The sequence below is a fragment of the Pollicipes pollicipes genome, unplaced genomic scaffold (genome assembly GCF_011947565.3).
Source record: "Pollicipes pollicipes isolate AB1234 unplaced genomic scaffold, Ppol_2.1 Scaffold_6686;HRSCAF=7923_pilon_pilon_pilon, whole genome shotgun sequence".
Lineage (NCBI taxonomy): Eukaryota > Metazoa > Arthropoda > Thecostraca > Pollicipedomorpha > Pollicipedidae > Pollicipes > Pollicipes pollicipes.
Window position 1 is genome coordinate 17,170,184 of NW_023596921.1, and position 15,639 is coordinate 17,185,822.

The 15,639-nt window shown below is 57.5% G+C and overlaps 3 protein-coding genes across 8 annotated transcripts in view; 1 reads left to right on the top strand and 2 right to left on the bottom strand.

Moving 5' to 3' along the window:
- LOC119108649 (LIM domain only protein 3) overlaps positions 1-7,126 on the top strand; it is a 32,224-nt gene extending 25,098 nt beyond the window's left edge. For 2 of the 3 annotated variants that reach the window (XM_037232266.1, XM_037232267.1), the window contains exons 3-5: positions 4,208-4,333; positions 5,281-5,422; positions 6,893-7,126. In XM_037232266.1, the coding sequence (XP_037088161.1) occupies positions 4,208-4,333; positions 5,281-5,422; positions 6,893-7,087 (463 nt within the window). In that variant the 3' untranslated portion in view covers positions 7,088-7,126. The remainder of the gene's footprint in view (positions 1-4,207; positions 4,334-5,280; positions 5,423-6,892) is intronic. The other variant, XM_037232268.1, reaches the window with a different exon arrangement.
- Positions 7,127-12,298: 5,172 nt separating this feature from the next.
- Positions 12,299-13,117, bottom strand: LOC119107979 (protein O-mannose kinase). Its single transcript, XM_037231567.1, has 3 exons — positions 12,819-13,117; positions 12,632-12,752; positions 12,299-12,418 (listed from the first exon to the last, which is right to left on the bottom strand). The coding sequence occupies exons 1-3, from the start codon at positions 13,115-13,117 to the stop codon at positions 12,299-12,301; spliced, it is 540 nt and encodes a 179-aa protein (XP_037087462.1).
- Positions 13,118-13,253: 136 nt separating this feature from the next.
- LOC119107883 (protein SENSITIVITY TO RED LIGHT REDUCED 1) lies at positions 13,254-15,630 on the bottom strand. 4 transcript variants are annotated; one of them, XM_037231452.1, is made up of 3 exons: positions 15,582-15,630; positions 15,185-15,350; positions 13,254-14,010 (listed from the first exon to the last, which is right to left on the bottom strand). In XM_037231452.1, exons 2-3 carry the CDS (start codon positions 15,322-15,324, stop codon positions 13,266-13,268), a joined length of 885 nt encoding a protein of 294 aa, XP_037087347.1. In that variant the 5' UTR covers positions 15,325-15,350; positions 15,582-15,630; the 3' UTR covers positions 13,254-13,265. The 4 variants fall into 4 exon arrangements, with proteins under 4 accessions (XP_037087347.1, XP_037087348.1, XP_037087346.1 ...); XM_037231453.1 differs by having other exon boundaries at positions 15,616-15,629; XM_037231451.1 differs by having other exon boundaries at positions 15,529-15,623.
- Positions 15,631-15,639: the final 9 nt, after the last annotated feature.

Consider the following 15,639-nt stretch of genomic DNA (forward strand, 5'->3'; position numbering starts at 1 on the left):
CCCGGGGCGATTGTGCACCCCATTCACGGCTAATTGGACGCCGTCTGCGCTCGACGGCCCCCGATTAATGAGCGCAGAAGAAATAAACAGGCGGCTGCAGCCGGCGTCGTGGCGGCCGGCCTCCCCGCCGCCCAAAAAGCGCCGGGCGGGGCAGGGGTCGTGCCCGCGCGGTGACACCGCCTGCGCGCCGCCGTCGCCCGCCGCCGGTGGTGCCGCCCTCGCACCAACCAGGAAAAGGCGGGGGCGCGCGGCGCGGCGAAGGCGCCGCCGCCGATACCGACCGATAGACACGTTGGCAGCCCGCTAATTGGCGGATGGTATCGGGCCACACAGCGGGACAATCGGCTCATTAGTGGGCCAAAACTGGGTGTGAGATCTCGGCAGGGAGCCGGGCACCGCGACGCGCCGACGGCGGGCCGAAATGGAACACAACAGCGGCGGCGTCGAGCGGGGCGTGCGTGTGCGTGGCGGGGGAACAGAGAAAGCGCGGGAATGTGGCGCGGGGCGCTAATTGAGAGAAGGGATTTGGCGCCCGCTGCTTGCGCTGGTCTGTTTGTGTGTGGATGCTGACACTCTTACCGGCAGTTAGACGTTGATTCGTCTTTGACTGAGGGGGAATCATGTTTGCCAAATCGGTTCTACCAGGAAAGACTCCTTCCGATCTACTGAAAAATGGAAATTTCGGGTATCTGACCCGAGTGTCGTAATAACGTCGTTGTCGGATGCCTTTACAACCAATATATCAGGATCTGGCAGTCGGTGAGATGGCGCCTGGATGACGGCCTGGACAGCTGCTGCTGTGTGCACCATTTGCTGAGGCCCCATCCGTCCACACTCGGCGCCGTCTCGCGGATATTAACGCTGGTGATTAAGCAAATGTGTATAAAAATGGCATCACTTAATTAAGAAGTTAATTAGTGGCGGACTCGGTGTAGATATTATCGGACTGCCATTAGACCATAGCCAGAGCCGGCAGAAGTGATTCCCCATGCCTCATTAATTTTGATTGTGTAGTCGGCCTCCCGGCGCAGGCACGTCGGTCGCCCCTGTGGCGTGGCGGTCCGGGCCGTGGTCCGCGGCTGTCTGGTGGGTGCGCCCCCCCCCCCCCCGCCGCCAGCGGATCCCAGCGATGGGCGGTAACGGCGCTGGAGTGTCGTTCGGCCAGGTCACGTGTGGTTCATACTCTCCTGCCATCTGCTCGGCAGACCGTCGGTCAACACAATCCGTTGTGAGTCCTCAGGCCGCGCTGACGCGGCATGCTGTGTTGTCGGGGCTGTCGCTTCAGCCTTGGACCTCTTCCCTGCGCTGCAGCTCCCTCCCCAGGCAAACATTCCGGCGTGCCGTTTGTATCGCCTTCGCTCTGTTCAGGCTGCACGTGGGCGCAGCATGGAGAGAGGAAAGAAGAAGGGTCGCTCTTCATGATGGCGCCGAGACGGAAGTTTGAAGGGCAGGAATGAGGGGGAGGGGTAGGCAAAATTGCGTGTCCCTCACCGCTACCGATGCTCCTGGCCCCCATGCGTTGGCGCGTGATGCCTGCCGTGCCGCTGCACCATGTGGCGTCGGCACAGGCGCACACCAAGACGAGGGGCGGGCAGCATCTGAGGCCTTCCGTCCACAAGGCTTCTTCAGCACCACTGCCCGCCCCTTTGCACGGGCCTAAGCTGTCCTGGTTACAGCAATGGCGCAAACAGATCGGTCGCCGCCGTCCTCTGCAAGCTCATTAGCGTAATTAGCGGAATTCAGTAATTATCCCGTTCTTGTTTGTCTAATTAGCCCGGGCTTGTTAGTGTGATTAAAATCCATGACTCGGCGCGTCGCTAATTGCGTTTCTATATGATACGGCTCGGCGGCGGTGCACTCTGGGGGCGCGTTCGGCGACCGCCGAGCCGGCCTAATTGGCAGGCGAATCCGGCGCGTTGCATTAGGCGCCATGACTGGCGGCGCGGCGGCCGACCGGCTGACACGGGGCACGGCGCAGCACGCCGACCACCGCCGCCCGCCGCGTAACGGCTCCGGCCGGCGCCGACCGCCGCTGCCGCCAGAGGCCCGCCGCCCGCCGCCGGTGTGGTGGTGGAGACCAGCGCGCCGCTGGGTGTGGCGTGGTGACGCCACTGACGTGACGTCACTGTCAACATCGCCGCGTGCAGCTGACGGTGGACTGTGAATGTCGGGGGGGGGGGGGGGGGCGACAACGTTCCGTATATGAGGCTGGTCCGGGGTCGGCAGCTCGTTAATGTGGCTGGTTTTTTAGCAAGCTGCGGCGCCGCGGTCTGCGGGTGGCGGAAAGTCGTCACCGGGACGTGGCGTACCGGGCCGTCCCGCACCGCCGATGGCTCCCTGATCGCAGTGTTCGCTGAAACCGGGCGGTCCTCGGGCCGTCGCTGCCGCCACACGCGGCGGTGCCGACGCCTTCGGCGGTCCAGACCCGTCGCCGGCCGGCGGGGGCGCGCGTCGTCCGAGCTGTGTGTAACGCCCGGTCAGGCTCACCTGAGTCCTGCCGCCGCGCCATCAGACGAGAGCGTCGCAGGGTCCGACACCCCACCAGGCAAGAGCGTCGCAGGGCCTGACACCCCACCAGACGAGAGCGTCGCAGGGCCTGACACCCCACCAGACAAGAGCGTCGTAGGGCCCGATACCCCACCACAAAAGAGGGTCGCAGGGCCCGGACACCTCGCGTGCCCAGTAGCCGCAAGCGGTCCCACATGGCCCGGGCGGTTCGGGCGGTCCTGGGTGGTCCGGAATGGGGTCGAGCTGCGGTCCAAGTTCACAGCGTCACGCTAGACCAGTCGGACGCGGGGCCGAGGAGGTGTGCTTCAGTCGCTTTCGCAAAAGGGGCCGGCCGAGCCCACCACCGGCAACACGGCGGGCTGGCGCGACGGGGCCAGCTGGCCCCTGATGACGCGCGCTCCGAGCCACCGTGCCGCCGGCCTAATGACTTCGATGACGCGGCCGCTCCCAACTTTGCGCAGCCAGCCTATCTTTGGGACACTATTATCCCATTTTAAATCATTCCATATAATTATCTCATCAATCAAAACCCACATTAGTATCAAGGACCTATCATCGTCGGATGGGAGGCAATTACCGGAGGAATTGGAAAATGGCTTGAGTACGTAGCTTTGTTACGAGAAATCCAACTTCAGCGTGACAATTACTGAGGTGATTAATCGCGCCGCTTGTGAGCTGGTAATTGCTCATTCTACTCATGACTCTTCTCGGCATTGTCAGAACTGTGAGTGTGCGCTCACCCGAGCGTTAGTTTGCACCGTCTAGTGATGAGTGTCGGGATAGTCACGGCACACAGTGCACGCGATGACACAGTCACGGACGTCAGGCCAGCCGTGAGACACACGGTGTAGTACGTGTGTGCAGTGATGAGGCAGGGCATCGCGCCCAGCGAGTGGCCTCACACGACCGGGCCAGGAACGGCTTACGATTACGCGAGCATGGAAAACCCAAAGCCTCGGTCACGCCGCTTTTAGCCGAGCCAACGGTTCCAGACGAGAGCTGGCATTGCGCGGCTATAAATCCGCTGATCCTGATGAAGCGGCGAGGCCCGCTGACACTGGCCGACGAGCGTCCATTGAAACAGCGCCGCTCGACACAGCGGCTGCTGCGTGCGACAGTTGATCTGTCTGCGCGCTACTGGGCCGTCGCGGCCGGGGTGGCGGCTGATGAGGCCGTCCGTCGGCCCGCCAGCCGACGGCGCCCCCGCCGCAGCTGAGCCGTCGGCCGGCCGACCCCTGGCGCGCTGGTGTTTGATGACTGTCCCAGGTGTCAGGCTGGCAGGGGAGGTAACTGAGCCCGCCGCGCGCCGCGCGCCGCTGCGGCAGCGCCCTCCTGGTACAATGACGGCCAGCATTGGAAAGCCAACGTGCCGTTTCGCTACAATCCCTTGGGGCGGATTTCCACCGTGGCTCATAGTCAATATACCGTTCTATAGAACGCCTATGGCTCATCAACATTTGAGAAGCATTTTGTGTACACATAACATGAGTACCGATCACCAAACAGTGTCGAGTTTTGCTGCACATGGCATGGACGCGGACTTAAGGCGCCATCGAGCTCGATTCGTTCGTTTGTGACCGTCACGGCCGGCCCTTTGGCGCCGCGTCGGCCGTCTCCGGGCATGCCCCCCCCCCCCTCCGCTGACCGTGTGGCCCCGCTGACCGTGCGATCCCGCTGACCGTGCGGCCTCGCTCTGCAGGCTGTTCGGCTCCACCGGCCACTGCGCCGCCTGCAGCAAGCTGATCCCCGCCTTCGAGATGGTGATGCGCGCCAGAGACCACGTCTACCACCTCGAGTGCTTCGCCTGTCAGCAGTGCAACCACCGGTGAGACTTGGCGGCCGCGCCGTGTTGTGTGTTACGCTGGCGGGGCCGGCGAGCCGCTGCGACAAGTCTTTGTCTCGATTCCACGCGCGCGCAGCGATTGTGACAAGGCTGTGGTTTCCGCTTGAGAAAAAAGACTGCGGACACCGGTTATCAAAAGCGGACGCCGCACAGGCTAATCCGGCGGCGCTGGTACGTGATCAAGATGTGAAAGTGCGGCTCCGTGTTCCCCACATCGCACCAAATCTCGACGACGCGCTAAGCCGCCCATGGCTGGTTTGCGCCGGTGGCCGGGCGGAGCTGTCGGCGAGCATGCTGCCCGGCGACGGTCGAGCCGTCGGCGAGCGTGTTGGCCGGCGGGGGTCGAACCGTTGGCGAGCGTGCTGCCCGGCGACGGTCGAGCTACGGCGAGCGTACTGCCCGGCGACGGTCGAGCCGTCCGCGAGCGTGTTGGCCGGCGACGGTCGAGCCACGGCGAGCGTGTTGCCCGGCGACGGTCGAGCCGTCGGCGAGCGTGCTGCCCGGCGACGATCGAGCCGTCGGCGAGCGTGTTGGCCGGTGGGGGTCGAGCCGTCGGCGAGCGTGCTGCCCGGCGACGGTCGAGCCGTCGGCGAGCGTGCTGCCCGGCGACGGTCGAGCCGCCGGCGGGCGTGTCGTCTGGCGGCGGTCGAGCTGCTGCTTCTGTGGTGGTCTCGGCGGTTAGTGCAGGCACGTGGACACTGTCGGCGCCGCATTACTGCTGACTGCGAGATCGGGTGGCAGACACCGGTCCGTGACAGCGTGCTCCCCTGTCCGAGGCGGCCGGTCCGGCAGCGGTCAGCAGCCGCGCTGGGCCAGCGGCGACCGACGGCGCCACTGCGTCTAGTGCTGCCATCTATAGCGCCCGTATGGGTCGCTGGCGTCATCTGTGCCAGGCTTGTAACACCGGGACGCGTCGTCTGGCTCGGCAGGTTTTGCGTGGGCGACCGGTTCTACCTGTGCGAAGGCAAGATCCTGTGCGAGTACGACTACGAGGAGCGACGCGTGTTCGCCTCCCTTCCCTATACGCCCGGGAGCTTGGACCACATCAAACGGCAAGTTAACAATCTGCAGGTACTACTCACACGCACTCACACACGCAGTCCTACACGCTAGTACGGCGATCCACCCACTTCCTGGCTGTTTCCATGCTCTTCAGCGCGTCTGCCGGCATGTTCAACGGTGGTCATGCAGCGTTGCTTGATATGTGCACGTGTGGTACGCAAAAGTACACGTTGTGTACTCAACAAACGTGCTCGGTAGACGTGCGTGACGCGCGCAGCTGCGCGTAGGCGTGCAAAAGCCGCATCGAGTGCACAGCACGGGTTGGCAGTGCTCGTTTTGTCCCAGAACTTAGTATGAAGGCCCGTGCATAATGCACATTGTATGATCACCGTAAGCTGTGTTTCTCTCCATTCTCAAAGGCATGGCATGTTTTTATTGCAAACGTGAACCGAGGCTGGCGCGTTGAGTGCTTCGCAAGAGCGTCATGTATGCTACCACCTTGCTTCGGCTTCCCTCACCCTGAGGTCATGGGATCACATCGCGGTGATTGGTCCCCACATACACACACCACGTCACGCAGAATTGGGGATGTGCAGACGGCGGCGGTACCTGTGGATAGGTCACAAGCCTATCATGTTCCTTCCTAGCCTTCCTTACCAGCGAAGGCTAGGAACATGTGTTCGACCCGTCTTAGTGGTTCACTTGACTGGGTTACCGACACGTCGCGTTGCCAATGGAGCATGTCGACTATTGCATGCCAAAATGTTTGAAAAGAACTGGACGCAGTTAAGCACACTATGTGTGGTAAAAGTTTAAGAGGTTGTACGCACGTTCGTGGGCATGAGATCGTGTTTAGCTGCTGATACATACAATCTGTCATATCGGAGAAACGAACTAGATGTGTTCTCCCCAGCGTGCATGGGCAATCGTTGCAATCGGTCCTGGTTGGCTGTGACTGCAGTCCACGTCATCCCGCGTCATCAAACTACACTGCCGTTAGCCGCGTGACTCGTCGTAAGCGGCTTGCGCCGTGGCCGTTCTCGTCTTTGTCCTGACCTGTGGTGGCTATGCCTCTGGCCTCTGGCGGCTGACTCTTGTGCGTCTCTTTGTTTGGTGTTTTCTCGCTCTGCTCCCAGCTCTGTGGTGCCTCCGCGCTGCTCCCAGCTCTGGTGCCTCCCACTCTGCTCCCAGCTCTGTGGTGCCTCCCACTCTGCTCCCAGCTCTGTGGTGCCTCCCGCTCCCCTCCCAGCTCTGTGGTGCCTCCCGCTCTGCTCCCAGCCCTGTGGTGCCTCCCACGCTGTTTCCAGCCCTGTGGTGCCTCCCGCGCTGCTCCCAGCCCTGTGGTGCCTCCGCGCTGCTCCCAGCCATGTGGTGCCTCCCGCGCTGCTCCCAGCACTGTGGTACCTCTCGCGCTGCTCCCAGCCCTGTGGCACCTCTCGCGCTGCTCCCAGCCCTATGGTACCTCCCACGCTGTTCCCACCCCTGTGGTGCCACTCGCGCTGTTCCCAGCTCTGTGTTAACTCCCTTCTGCGCCCGCAGCCAGACGGCCAGCCGGGGCAGCCCCAGCAGCAGCAGCAGCAACAGCAGCAACAGCAGCAGCAGCAGCAGCGGCGGCGTGCCGCCAATCGTCCGCTGTCCGCGGCCCTGCACAGTCCCCTGACCGCGCGGCCCGCCGGCGACGACGCCTCCTCCGGCTACGGCAGTCCCGACTCGGTTACCATGGAGACGCGCTGACCCCGGCCGGCGCTGAGTGGCGCCGCCGGCCGCCCGCGCGCGCAGACCCCGGGCCGCGCCGCCGCGCCCTTCTGAGCGCGACCGTGTGGCGACCGGAGCGGCCAGCGCACGGCCGCCGGGCAGCGCCGCCCGTCGCCGACAACGAATGTGGCGCGTTCGCGACGGCGACGCGGACGCTGTGTGGCTGGGGCCGCGCTGTGCGGTCCACCGGGCGGGCATGGAGTGGCACCTCTCTGCCGCGGTGCCGGACGGCTTCCGGCTGGCGCCAAGACCCCGGGCCGGCTGCCGAACTGCCGCTGCCCGGCACGCGGCGTGGGGCGACAGCACGTGACGTTTTGTTGTGTTCTTGTCACGGGGGTGCTGCGGGTTGCGGTGGCTATCGGCGGGCAGCAGCGGCGCGCGTCTGTAGAGCGGCAGGTTGAGTTTGCGCCGGGTAGGGAAAGGCTGTGACGAAATAGTCCCGCTTATGGAAGCTCAGAACCGGCCTCCCACCGTGCCGCGGTCCGGCGTCGGCCAGCAGCGCGCGAGCCTGGTGCCGCGCGCCTGTCAACACCTCGGCCCCGCTGTACCGTCCGGTGACACGTGTTCTCTCCTCACTCGGCCGGCGTCAGGCTTGGCTGGTCAGTCACCGCCGCGGGTCTCGCCGTTAGTTGGGATCTCGGCCCAGGTGGCGATTTTCGGCCGCGCGCGCTGGCCGCCGCCAGAAAAGCCAAGCCGAGACCGGGGTCGGGAGTGTGGGCATGGTGGGCGAGATGGCGCCGCCGGAGTTACCAAGCTGCGAGTGGGCGGCCGGCGTTTAGTGATGGCCGTATGCAATGGGCAGAGTCCGTGTCCCTCCGAGGGACTGGTGCTGTTTTCGTCAACCGATGACCGGCGAGCGTGCAGGGCCGCTGGCCAGGGACAGGACGGCCAGGCATAGACGGTCCAGCCCCGGCAACGCTCATCGAGTCAGTTTATAAATATTTGTTATGACATCCCCATTCAGCGTCCGTTGTGTTACTGCATGCTTGTGTTTCGTAATCGGTGCCATAATACATATACAAAGTGTGACGGTCTGAGTTTTACCCGTGGAACCACTGTGGCGTATTTTGTGGTATGGTTTCAAGTTGAGGGTGCTTTGACAACACTTTCATATTACGGTTACTTTGGCGAAGCATAGGACGTGTATCGCTCGGACGCTCAGGACGCTCAGCAGATGCAGTCATGATCAGGGTAAAGAACAGAAGAGCAGGTGACATTTTGCATCGTGAGAACTTCTCATGTTAAATCGCATGTAACTGACGCAACCGTAAAACAGGTAGCAGACAGACTTCCACGGGCCAGCGCCCATGCTGCCGATGACGCGGCCGTGCCGCTCAGCACGTGGTCCGTGACGTCACGATCTGCACCCGGTGCCTGCCACAGGACAGTGCGCCTGCCCACGACAGCTATGCGAGCGGAAAGGTTAAATACTGGCATGTCACCAACCCATGAAGTGCACGTGGCAATCACTCTGAAGAGCCAACACGACCTGATGAACATGATGTGAGTAGGTGAGGATCTTCTGTGTGAGGATCTTCTCACATTTTCATGCGAATGTCCTCCATGATGTATTTTTTGCGACTGCCTACAACACCGGTTGAGCTAGCGTTCTGCCGTCTTTGTCGGTGTTCTGCTCTGTCTGTAAGACGCCGTTTCGTAAATCAGTTGAAAGAGTCGCAATATTACAGCTTCCTGTGTAACCCCGAGGCGAATCCCGGGACGACTTAAGAGAAGTGTCACGAAAAATCATGGTGAATGTATATATGCATGCATGCACGGTTTCCCGACCAAAATCCATCGATTTCTGACTTTAGTGAATCTACCGCATCAGGTAAGATCACATTCAGGTGATGTCTGAGTTGCGCGAACGGCCGGAAGCTCGTACAGCAGAAATAGTGATAGAAATCCAGTTATTCGACGATGATAGCATTCTTATCTGACTGTCGGCATCTTGCGCACATACAATTATAATGTTCCAATGTCGCACAGAGGTATAAGGGAGGACAATGCCTGTCGTAAAGATGCAAGGCGAACATGGCGGTGAGCTTTATTCGGCTATTCTGTTGATGCTACCACGTCTGTCCAGGGGTGTCGGTTTGCATTATACAGTGAGAATCCTCGCTCCGCATGCACTTGGTTCCCAAATGTTGGTTCGGCCCCCCAATACATTTTTCTGGAGCACTATAAAATCGAGGAAAAGCTTAAATATGACCTACAGTCTTCCTTTCCGGGGCGTTTTGTTATGACTGACTTATGCCGTCCCAATAACTGATTCTGTTTAATAAACACGAATCAAGACAATAATACTGCATTCGCTTAAATAAAATGGGCTACAGCCATTCGAAACCTTACCTTTTAGGACAGTTCAGGCTGCCCGGCCCTCGAGTACACCAGAGTCAGGGGTGTGGTTCCCTTTGGCGTTGAGACTCCAGCCCCTCGACCCTGAAAAGAACGCGGGTCGACCAAGGGAGGTACACTTTTGGTCAATTTTGGTGCTAGGTGGTCATTTTCCTCCCTTATCCCATACCTTATTTCGCCAGACTATGCGCCCACCCTCGACCATTGACGCAGACCGGCGCTCTTGTGTCCGCCCATTAATTCAACATGTTTTGGACGAGCCCAACACATTGCAACAGGGCGTTATCAGATGCGGAGAATACTGGCTGGCGTGCATTCTTCTGTCGTACCCGATTTGGATACACCGTGTTTCGACACAAGACTTCCAGTGTTCATCAAGTCGATCTCCATACGCGGAAGCTTTTCTTTCACCTCTTTGAAAGGGACTGAACTGAGCGACATGTATTTGCAATCTTTCCGGTCTCCTGAGACAGAGAGGGCTATGAAAATCTTGCAAAGCATGGCTGTGGGAATCCCTGTTTTCAGAGAACTAGCTCTTGAAACGTATCCGTTATACGACAGTGTCATTTTCCTCTCACTTTTTCCACTCCTCAGTGCATCTTTGACATCTAAAAATAAGAGAGAGAGAGAGAGAGAGAGAGAGAGAGAGAGAGAGAGAGGGATGAGAGAGAGAGAGAGAAGAGGAGAGAAGAGAGATAGAGAGAGAGAGATGAGAGAGAGAGCGAGGAGGATGAGAGAGAGAGAGAGAGAGATATATATATTATTATATATATATATACTATATATATATTATATATATACGTGTGTGTATGTGTGCGCGTGTGTGTGAGTGCGTGCGTGCATGCGTGCGTGCGTGCGGCGTGCGTGCGTGCGTGCGTGCGTGTGTGCGTGCGTGCGCGCGCGCGCGCGCGTGTTTGATTAAAAACGATCATTGGTTCCGCCCTGTCAAGCTTTTTTACGCATCGTTCCAGGTTACAGGCTTTCGACTTACTAGTATCGTTAAGACAAAAGATCGCTCGTGCAAAATGACCCAAATGTTTGTCGATCAGTACCTTTTAATTTGATATTTTTAATGAGAAGTGCACATCGCTGTCATAAAATATCGTTTAGTACTAAAGACCAGAAGACCAATGTTCCTATCGTTATTTGTATGCGTATAAAATGCGACCTAAATGAAAACAATACAGACACATCGTCATAATCATATTTACAATACCTACCGCCCGCCACCGAATCAGTCCTAAATATCTACTAAATCTGTACTCAACGATGTTTTATGGTAATCATGCACACTTCTCATCCTTAAAAATTCAAAGCTTCTTGCTTGTGCCATTTGCATTTTTCGGACGATGACAAAGGTGTCGAAACGGTAGAATATACAAATCGATGAATATATGGCTGATTCGATTTTGGGCGACTTTGCACGAACATCTTTCATCTTCATCTTTTTGTCTTTCATCTTTAGTGCTGCTAAATCAAAAGCCCGGAGCCTCCAAGGATGCATCAAACAGCTCGCCAATGCGGAATCAGCGAGCGTTTTAAATCAAACTAGACCTTTTTCAACGCCCCCGTAGCCTAGGGGCAAGATGCAGTGCTCGTAGTCCAGCGGCACTGGGTACGAGTTCCAGAGCAGGTGCATTGTTTGGCCTGACTGGAATAGAAAGGTCAGCTGACAACTTGCCAACGGGGGTCAATTCAGGTCCGGGGCGGACATATATATATATATATATATATATATATATAGATATATATAGATATATATATATATATATATATATATATATATATATATATATATATATGTATATACACTTATATGCGTACGTGCGTGCGTGCGTGCGTGCGTGTGTGTGTATTATGATATTGGCAAACCATTTCCTTTCATATGTTTTACGCATCGTTCTAGACCTCGTACCGTTGTTTTCCCGCCATAGTTCATATCCAACATTGTTGGATATTTCGTCACAGAGCGTCTATGATCACGTTTCAAATTCATACCCCATCGTTGGAGGAATGCAAGAGAAAATGTGAACGGATTTGACTATAATGAACTCTATAATTAGCTTACTTCCTTCTAGGCTAGAAACTTAGCACGATCGATAAGTTTCTAGTTTATCAAGACAAAATGTGAGCGGCTTTGCAAATCGATAGAATGCGTGAAAGACGAATCATCCCAGAAGAGGAGGCGACTAAAACCCTGGTTCACGGCCAATCTGTTTCAAGCGCAAAACATGAACAAGCAATGGTAAGGCTACCACAAAGAAACGGGCCTAAAATCACACGAACAGTCACTGCACAGTAACAACATTACATCAAACAGTAACTCTCGCGTTGTGCAACAATTCAACTACATGTGTGCTGTGTGAAATTCGTCGATAAGTGTACTTCACCAAATTTGGAGGCTCTTTAGTCATATCATGGACGAAGGAAGCCGGTGTCGTCCGTCAGCCGCTGCCGTGTTAATAGTCTGTCATGTTAGGGGCATACGTGTTCCAGTAGCACGGTCACGAACGTGTCATCAAGACGCTGTACGTCGCAAACAAAGTACAAGCGCTTACGGTCCACATAGGTAGCAAGGTATTCACTTCAGGCATGTACTGTAGACAGCGCGGGTGTTGTAAGGGTGTGGCAGAGATCAGAGGCAAAATAATTATGACCCACAGCATCAATAACCAAAACTCGACAGGTGCATGCAATGTATTTAAGCCACGTCAGGTACACAAAACACAGTGCGATCATCTTGTGCATTCCCAAATTATCGTCCCAGTATCACAGGGAGAAAATGACGTAGAAAATCCAACCGCGGGGCTCGTGAAGAGCCAAATGTCGCGTTCAGTTGGGCTCAGACTGCTCCAGGTCGCGAATAACACGAGCATACTCCGAGATTACCTGCTTGGCCGACGGCCTCGCCGACGGCTCGGGGCTGCGACATTTCTTGTGCATCCGATGGAGCTGCAGCGCCACAAACTCGCCGTGAGGAGACGCCCTTAAAAAATGACCGCACACAGCCGGCAGCTTCCACACATCAGTCTTTTCGTCATAGCCCTGCGGACTAACGCCAGCCTGCCATCTCTGTTCCGGCGCGAGAAACTCTCCTTGCAGCGGCCGCCGCCCGCAGAGCACGGGCCCGGCCGCGGCGTCCGGGAGTGCGTCCAGGTCACTGACCACCAGCCGCTGGTCTGACGTCACCAGGAACTGCTGCAGGGTCTTCTGCAGATCGTTCGTGTCGCACATGACGCGGTGGCCGACCGGCGAGCTGTGCAGGTAGTCCAGCACCTCTGCGTAGCTGAGGCAGTAACGCAGCGCCAGCAGGGCGGCGGCCGCCGGGCCAGCCGCTCCCGCCGCGGCGCGCACCTCGCGCGCCACGCGGCTCGCATCCCCAAGCGGCTGGAGCTCGGTGATAATCACGCCCGTGGCGCGACAGAAGCCGACCAGCTGGACCACGCGGTCGGACGGCCCCAAAGCCTGTAGCATCTCCAGACCATGCAGGAAGTCCGGCCGCAGCCGGGGATCAGCCAGCGTCGAGAGCGCCACCTCCCGGCTGCGCCACAGCGCGCGGTACACGCTCTTGGTGCTGCCCTGACCGATCAGCGGGCCGAGACTCAGCTCAGCCAGGTCGGCGCACCCGAGCAGCGGCCGGCACGCCGCCATGCCTGCCAGACGGAACTGACCGCGGTCGCAAAGTACCGGATCGCCGCCAGGGGCGCCGCCGTAGCGCACCGCCGCCACGCCGGCCGCCAGCGCTGCCAACACGGCAGCCACCACCGCCGCACGGCGTCGGCCGCCAGACCTACGCGGCTCAGTTGTGGTTGCGCGACTTCTTGCGGCGGCGGCGGCGCGGCTTGGCGCGACCGCCATCGTCGGAGGAGTCGGTTTGCGGCTCTGGCGGCTCGTACTGCGTCGGCGCCTCGTCCCAGAAGTAGGCCGGCAGCGCGCGCAGCCGCGCCGCGCTGAACCAGTGCACAGCCGTGTCGTTGAAGGGCGCCAGCAACTCAGGCTCGTCGATGCGCTCACCGACCCCGCGCTCGGCCGCGTGCGCCGCGCCGCGCTCCACGAACGCGAACTCGCGCAGCAGGCTGGGCGGCAGCTTGAGCGCGATCGAGGCCAGGCTGTTGCCGATCAGCAGGCAGCGCGGCAGCACGTCCGGATGCCAGTTGGCGCGCAGCAGGTTGTTGTAGTGGACGTTCTCACAGTGGGGCATGTAGAGGACGGTGGGCTCCGTCAGCCGGCGGCCGCACTGTTCGTCCTGTTCCAGCACGTGCAATCCCAGTCGGCTCAGCAGCGCCGCCTCCTCCGGCCAGAAGACCGGGTCGTACGCCTCGACCCGCGGTGCGCTCAGGTGCGCGCGCAGCTCCAGCAGCAGTGCCAGCTGGTACTGGGGCGCCGGCGCGCTGGCCACGTGTCCCAAGCCGTAGCAGACGATGTTGGGCGCGGCGACGGCGCTCTGGCCGGCGCGCTGCTCGGACAGGCAGTCGTCGACGGCGGCCAGGAAGCGTGGCAGGTAGCGGGACGAGGTGAGCCTCACGCGCAGACGCTCAATTTTCCTGGGGAAAGGTGCCGCTGGTGAGATGTAGATGCCCTCCGCTTGCGTTTCCAAAGTAATGAAGATAGAGTTTGGTAGAAAACACCAGCAGATTAATCTCAAGGAAATCTCGCGATTTGTGCTAGTTTTGAGGTTTCAGGCCAATAATTGACCCAATTATGCCAGGTCACAGTTCAAATTTTCCAAACGATCGCACTTTCCAGTATATGTATATGTATCAATACATATACATACATGTATCAATCATGGCTCGGCAACGTGATTCCGAAAACGAGTCGCGGGGCTCAACAGTGAAAAATGACCTAACCTGCCGCCGAAAAATGCCAACAAGCAGACTTCTCACCGGATTCTGACACTGTCTTCCCACAGCTGGGGTGAGCACTGACACCCAAGTTGGGGGGGGGGGGGGGCTTATGTCTGTCCAACTGAACAGTAACTACACCCCAGATCTCGTTTTGTTCATGCAGTGATGTCGGCCAACCTCGCGCGCGACATGGTCCGCCCGCCCACCAAGGCCGTAAATTATCATGCAGTGTTCCTCAAAGAATTGTGGCTGCTCCAAATTAGAACAGCCACAAGCACATTTTGACATCAAGACACACACACAGTGGATGCCCCATAGTCACTGAAAATTTAGACATGATTGCACAACATGCCAGAGGCATCCTCAACACACCTTATGAGGGTGCTTCAAGCCCCCAATCAGGTGGAGGGTTAATCAATAGGTGGAGTGCAAGCTGTTATTATGAAATTGATGAATGCATAAAACGGTACTAAACCTGAAATGAACTTAAGTAACATTCAAGACTAGTTATGTCTATGCACATGCACAAGCGCACACACACACACACACACACAATTATACAGTATGTTATGGTTATCATATACCAAACAAAAGTGAGCAAGGTCATGCAAGTTCATGCTGGCTGTTATCAAATCAGTTGTCTTGATAGCTTGTCTCCATTGATTCATCATGCTAACTATTAAAGTATGGTATAGAATAAGATATACTAAACACCCACAGTGGTATAAGTTGTTGACCTGTTTCATGAACATTTCAAAACAAGCTAATCATGATATATGACATAGCTTCATTTTTCATCTACTGCTGAAACAGTTCAAGCATATGTTCCCATGCATGAGCATAAGCATGCCTCAGACCATGTATGACATACTTGATGACAGCTGGGACATTAATGACATCCGGCTTCAGGTCAGTTGGTGGCGCCACACCCTTGGTTATAAGGGATGCTGGCGGACCACGCGAATTCTTGTGCCTGACAAGAATAAAGCCATCTTTATCTACTTGTGGCATGGTCTTGTTTACCCCTCACAAGCAGCCTGAAAAGAGGAATTTCAATTGATGGTCATGCGATTCATTTTGTGGCAATGCAACCGTAATGGTCAGGCAAATCGCGATGGAAGGGGACGAGTGGTTAAAATATTGTTTTCTTATGCTTTCTCAAGAGCCCAGAAAGCAATATTTTTATAAATGACCTTGTAAGCCAACGTCATTCACCATTTTGATGCCACAGATCAACAAAAAACACCAGCCCATCGTGCAATGCGAACAAAATTGCCGCCCACTAATCCCTGAATTTCAGACGGGGCCATCCTCCGATACACTGCA